Source organism: Pinus tabuliformis, chromosome 3_2 (genome assembly GCF_031772625.1).
Source record: "Pinus tabuliformis cultivar Carrire ecotype Pingquan chromosome 3_2, CPIR1, whole genome shotgun sequence".
NCBI classification, from domain to species: domain Eukaryota; kingdom Viridiplantae; phylum Streptophyta; class Pinopsida; order Pinales; family Pinaceae; genus Pinus; species Pinus tabuliformis.
The window spans coordinates 1,019,982,385-1,019,989,155 of record NC_142302.1 but is presented as its reverse complement, the minus strand read 5'-3'; the positions used below and the strand labels follow the sequence as shown (position 1 = coordinate 1,019,989,155).

Below are 6,771 nucleotides of genomic sequence, written 5' to 3'. Positions count from 1 at the left end.
TAACTAGGTAGGTATTCATAATTTACACATGTATATACAAGTACAAGGAAGATCTCAAAACACAAAAACTACGAAGAACTTAGGCACACACAGTGCCACAAACTAGATTCCTAACTAGGGCAATCTATACTGGTGGGACTAAGATGGGCTAAAGCTTTCAGCCTCTCTAGGTACCATTAGGCTTACTTGCTAACCATCAACCTAGGGAACTAGGTGGGTAATGCAACGTCAAAGCTCTATGACCAACGCCACCCTCCCTACATCGGGAACTAGGTGGGTAATGCAATGTCAAAGCTCTATGACCAACGCCACCCTCCCTACATCGGGAACTAGACATCAACACATATGCCGGCCAAATGACCTCTTAGACATTTTGTATCACACAAGATGCCTCCTCAAATCTCTTCCAAACACTTATCATTAACAAGATCAATGATATCAACCAAACCAAGCATGCTTCTCAAATATTCAAGCTTCTTATTAGGAAGAGACTTTGTTAACACATCAACTACTTGTTCGTCGGTACACATCAACTACCTGTTCATTGGTTGAGACATATTGTAGCTTCATGATCCTATCCTATACCAAAGTTCTAATACAGTGGTACTTATTGTTGATATGCTTCGTCCTTGCATGGAACATATGATCTTCAGACATCTTAATGTTGCTTTGATTATCACAATTTATCATAGTAGGACTTAGAGGTTTCTCAAACAAATCTGATAGAAGTTTCCTCCACCATACAACCTCCTTTCCTACTTCACATGCAGCGGCATACTCAAATTCAACACTACTCAAAGCAACATGATCTTGCGTTCTACTCCCCCGTGAAATCATCGCAGATCCCAAACTAAAACATCCATCAGTAGTGCTTTTTCCATCAGTCTCACTGTCACCCCAATCAGAATCTGTAAACCATGTCAGCTTGACTTCCTTGCTATCATACTTTAGGCAGTAATGTATAGTACCACATAGATATCTTAATATATTCTTGGCAGTCATCCAATGATCATGCTGAGGCTCCAACTGAAAATGACTAAGAATGTTCACATCAAAACATATATCCTGTCTAGTGTTTACCAGATACATCAGAGAACCCACCAACTTTTGATAGGTGGTAGGATCTACGAGACTTGAGTCAGAGCTTCTCAACTTCTTGAGATCGATGATCATGGGAGTAGTCATGGGCTGGGAATCCATTATACCGAATTTCCACAACAACTTAATTTTATACTTTCCTTGCCCCAGATATATCTCCCCAGGTTTTTGCCATACTTCTAGACCTAGGTAATAATTCATCAGCCTCAAATCCTTCATCTCAAATGCAGTTGCCAACATCTTCTTGCATTCTTGTATCCTTCGTTCTACACTTGTAATAAATAGATCATCCACATACAGTAGAATAATGACTGGTTCATTATCCACACCTTGATATAGAGATTTGGATTAGCATAATTTTTTACAAATTCGATTCTTAAAAGGTATGCATCCATTCTTGCATACCATGCCCTAGGGGCTTGCTTCAAACCATATAGGGACTTATTGAGTCTACAAACATGAGTATCTTTGCCATTTATTTCAAATCCTTTAGGTTGTTCAATGAATACTTCTTCATTGATTGTTCCATTCAAAAATGTTTTTTTACATCCATTTGATGGATATTCCATCCCATTGTTGCAACCAATGAAACCATAGATCTTATAATAGTTTATCTTCTGGTAGGGGCAAAGGTTTCTTCATAGTATATGCCTTCCTTTTGAGAGAAACCCCTTGCAACGAATCTAGCTTTGTACTTGTCTACACTTCCATTATAGCCTTCCTGACCTTCTTCCATACTTCTTGATGGGCAACTTCCTCAAATGTAGTTGATTCAACTTCTATTAGTTTTGTCATGTATGCAACATATCCAAAATATATTTTTGGTCTTTTTCTTTCTTTAAAAGTTCCTTTTGCAGCTCCATGTCCTTCAACATCTTCAAAAGTAGCTTTTAACTAATTTGGCCCCTTCCTTGTGTCGGGTATGATCACAGGTTGAATAGGCTCACTTGGTCCTTCTTCTTCTTCTTCTTGATTTGTAGTAGGATTGTCATGATGCTCTTCTTTGAATAGTGGTATGTTTTCGTCATCAAAATCAATACAAATATCTTTGGATCTTTTGTAGGCATGATTTTCATCAAATATGACGTCCTTTCTTACTTCAATATGTCTTCTTTCCTTGATGTAGATTCTAGATGCCTTTGAAGAAAGATTGTAGCCAACGAAATCCCTTTAATGCTTATAGAATCTAGTTTCTTTTGTTTGTCCTTTGGAACGTGGATATAGGCGGGACACAAAAGATTCAAAGATGGTCCACACATGGCTTTCTTCCTGTGAATGCTTCTTCAGGTGTCATATTATCGAGGATTCTATGAGGACTTATATTTTGTATATATACAATGGTCATTGTTGCTTCTCGCCATAGAAAGTTTGGTATATCTTGATAAAAAATCGTTGTTAGTATACATTCTTCAAGTGTTCTATTTTTCCTTTCTGCAACTCCATTATGTTTGGGATTGTAGAGAACAATAACCTCCCTACTAATTCCTGTGCCTTTGCAATATGAAATTATTTATTTTGAAGTGTATTCTCCACCATTATTGGATTTCAAAGTCTTTATTCTTCTTTCGGTTAAGGTCTCTACTTCAGATCTAAATTCCTTGAACTTTTCAAATATTCCGTCCTTTGATTTGAGTAGATAGAGCCATGTCTTTCTAGAATGATCATCATTGAAGGTTACATAATAAAGATGACTTCCAAGTGATTTGTCAGACAAAGGCCCACACACATCTAAATGAATGAGGTCCAATATTTCTTTAGACCTTGTTTCACTGCTTGTAAATGGCTTCCTTGTATTCTTTCCCAAGGCACGTCCCTTGCATATTCCTTCACGATCTTCTTTGATACTGGGAATGCCATTTACCAATTTATTGAGAGAGGGAATAGCCTTATAATGTAAATACCCATATCTTCTATGCCATAGTTCAATGGGATTGATTTCCATGTGAACTAGGGCTTGATGAGATGGTGTTATGACTCTATATAGACTTCCTTCACATATTCCAATAACCCTAGCTTTATCAATGCTTCACTCCTTTCCCCAAGCCAAAACATTTCCATTTACAAAAGCAATTATATCGGCTTTATCTTCTAAGCAAGAAATTGAAAATAAATTCTTTTTCAAATGTATAACATAGAGTATATCGTTGAGATGTAGCTTTGCTCCATTGTCCAGCTTCAAAGAAGTTGATCCCAGGCCTTTAACAACACACATTTTGTTGTCTCCCAATTCCATTACATGAGAAGATTGTTCCTTTGATAGAGTGTGAAGTTGTTTGCTATCTCCTGTCATGTGTCTTGATGCTTCACTATCAATAATCCATTCATTGTCATCATTGAGTGAACCTATGAGTGCAGCCAAAAACCCTTTTCTTTTGACCTTATTGAATAAGTTGTAGATGATTCTTTTGATCCAACTTGTTGCAATATTGAATCCCATTTTCAAGTATCTTAGAGGGAGTAGCCCTTTCTTTCATGTCAATAGAGTGATCTCCAATCTTCCTTGACCTTAGCTTTGATACCATGTTGAGAAATCAATGCTAGTAGAATTAGGGTTTGATTTCTCTTTCTTGATAATTACTTGTGAATTATGTTGGCTTCTTTTACTTCTTTATTATATTATCTTTCATCAAGCAATTACCAAATTATGTGTGTATATAGATCACAAGAACAAGAGACACAAGATGTAGGCACTTTGCTAGGGAAAAACCCTATCTAGGGGAAAACCCAGTCAAACTTCTTCCTTCAATAGTTAAGACGAGATAATCCAAGACTCTTCAACCTAGACACAGACTTCCCCCAACCACCAAGTCAACCCTTCCTTCCAGCAACTTCGATCTAGATCTTCGACCCTGTAGCAACAACACTTCAACCCAACAAATCCAGAATTTCGACCTTTCAGCAGTAGAACTTCGACCCAACAAAATCTAGAACTTCGGCCTTCCCAAGAGCAGAAATTCAATCTAGCAAATAGCCCAGTAACTTCGCATAAAAGAGATAGAGTGTTAAATTATGGTATGTTCTATGCTTAGAGCAGTTTACTTATTTTTCTTCTTATTAGCCACATATTAGCAATACATTAAGTAAAGTGCAGATAGAACATTAAATGATCAACAGAGAACAAGCAAAGACAAGAGACACAAGATGTGGCGGCTAGCCAGGGACAAACCCCAATGAGGGGAAACCCTTTGATCAAATATTCATTTATCTTCAATAGTTCAACAGAGAGAAATAGTACAAAATCTGAATTCTATAATTTTATATCAGCGGCAGCAAACCCTAGATCAGCAAAGTCAAACTTGGTCAAACTAGCTGAAATTGACCTCTAAAATACTTGGTCAATTTCTGGTCAACTTGTCCTCGAACAGCCCAAAGAAACAACCCCAAAAGTTCAGTCAATTTGCAGATTTCTGAAGTCAACTTACAGCCGTAAATTAGGGCAGTCAACACCGGTCAAACTAGAGGTCAGATCACCTCGATTTTCGTGCCAAAAATTGCGGCCTTCCTAGGAGAGGCAACCACACCCAATTCGCACTTCTGGAAAGTCAACGCTTGGTCAACGTTGGTCAAAGAGATGACCTGCTGCCCTAGCATCCTTCTTTCTGCGTCTTTCTTTCCCTAGGACGTCTTCCTTTTAGCCACACGTGTGAGAGAGAGAGAGGCTCCTTTTATGCGTAGGAGAGAGAGAGAGAAGATGAGTGAATTGAATTGTCCAAATGAGGAGAATGCTCCTTGTATTTATATGCAAACATTGAGGTTGAATAGACATGATTGTTGGGCTTTTCAGCCCACATAAGTTTGCTAGCCGACCTTGACAATTTGTCCATAATCAAAATAAATTCATATCTCCATAAATACTTATCGGAATCGGATGATCTTTAGATCAATCCTACACCTCTCGATGAGAGGAATCTAGGAAAAATATCAGAAGCCATAAATAAGGTGATCCACATGGATTTTGGCCCTAGTTTCCAATTTTAACACTCCCTCTCAACTAGGGAGAACTTCATCTGCAATCCATCAGACTGTCACTACTATCCATCCATCAAATGCACTGTCCTGTACAGCTTGACCCCACTCTGCTCTACTCTGCTTTTCTTGAACTATGAAGAAGAAGAAATGATCGAGGATGTGTCATACCATCCTCGATTGACCCGAGTCAGTCTCAGAGTGTGAACCACTCTCACTGATCCTAGATCAGTATCATTGATCCCAGATCAATGGATGTCATCCTAGCATAGGGAGTACGGTAGATACAACGATGCGTCCATCGATAGAACTACTATGGTCCCTATCCTCATTTCCCTGCTCATTGATCAGATGAGAGGTACTTCCCATGAGTCTTAGATTGCATGGGTAGGATGCCTCGACAGGAGAACTAATCATCTTGTCCAGTGGATGCCATAGAGAACTAATCATCCTGGCCTATAGGAAAACCAATCATCTTGCTCCATAGTTTCCACGAAGAACGAATCATCCTGGCCCATAGGAGAACTAATCATCGTGTTCCACAGTCGCCTGTCACAGGGGAAGGTTGAACCTTTACCCTGTACATAGTGCACCACCATGGGATGGTGAGTCGCCCTGTGGTCACATGTCGCTCCAAGAAGTACCCCGCGCCCCCTTAGAGCTCCCAGAGCTCAATACATCATATTCGACCCTCATAAGAGGGTCTCTGAACGACACCAAGTCGTTCTCGGAAAGTCAGGAATTTGACCTTTCCTAGGGGCTTTGTCAAAATGTCGGCGACCTGTTCATCTGTACCGATATGTTGGAGCCTTATTGCTCCTCGCTGCACCATATCTCGAATATAGTGGTACCTGATATCGATATGCTTGGAGTGATCATGAAATACGGGATTCTCTAATAAACGGATCCCGCTCTGGTTGTCACACAGAATCACGGTGGTATCCAATGTAAATCCAAACAGCTCACTGAAGAGCTTTTGCAACTAGACTGCCTCACAGGAGGCCATGCTAGTAGCAATGTACTCTGCCTCAGCAGTGCTCAAAGCCACCGACTTCTGCTTCCTACTCATCTAGGATATCGAGGCAAATCCCAAAGAGAAACAACACCTGGAAGTGCTCTTTCGGTCTGCCACACTGCCTGCCCAATCAGCATCAGTATACCCAAGTAGTCTCACATCTTCGACAGTGTATCTCAACTCATAAGTGATTTTGCCACGAAGATATCTCAACAGATTCTTGGCACCAATCCAATGTGAGTGGTGAGGCTCAACCATATGTTGACTCAATGTGTTGACTGCAAAGCATATATCCGGACAGGAGTTTACCAAGAACATTAATGCTCCGACGAGTTGACGATACTCAGTAGCATTTCGTAAAACAGGTCCGGAAGCACTACCGCTTAACTTCTTGAAGTCAAGCTCCATCGGGGTAGTTACGGGCTTACAGTCCACCATGCTAAATCTCTCCAATATCTTCACCACATATTTTCCTTGAGATAGGAAAATCTCCCTTGGTTTCTGCCAGACTTCCAGTCCTAGGAAATAGTGCATAAGTCCTAGGTCTTTCATCTCGAACTCAAAAGCCAGCTCCCTCTTACATTCGTGAATGAGAGGGTCTGCACCTATTAGAAAGAGGTCATCAACATATAGCACTAGTATGAGAGGCTTGTCATCTATAACCTTAAAGTAAAGGTTAGGGTCGGCTTCAC

General features: G+C 39.9%; 1 protein-coding gene across 1 annotated transcript; it reads right to left on the bottom strand.

Annotated features, from left to right (window-relative positions):
- Positions 1–579: 579 nt before the first annotated feature.
- LOC149184053 (secreted RxLR effector protein 161-like) lies at positions 580–1,200 on the bottom strand. Its single transcript, XM_089415209.1, has one exon. It carries the CDS (start codon positions 1,198–1,200, stop codon positions 580–582), a length of 621 nt encoding a protein of 206 aa, XP_089271335.1.
- Between the last annotated feature and the right edge of the window lie 5,571 nt (positions 1,201–6,771).

Coding starts and splice junctions, on each gene's coding strand:
- LOC149184053 (XM_089415209.1), bottom strand. CDS start 1,200: ATGGATTCCCAGCCCATGACTACTCCCATGATCATCGATCTCAAGAAG.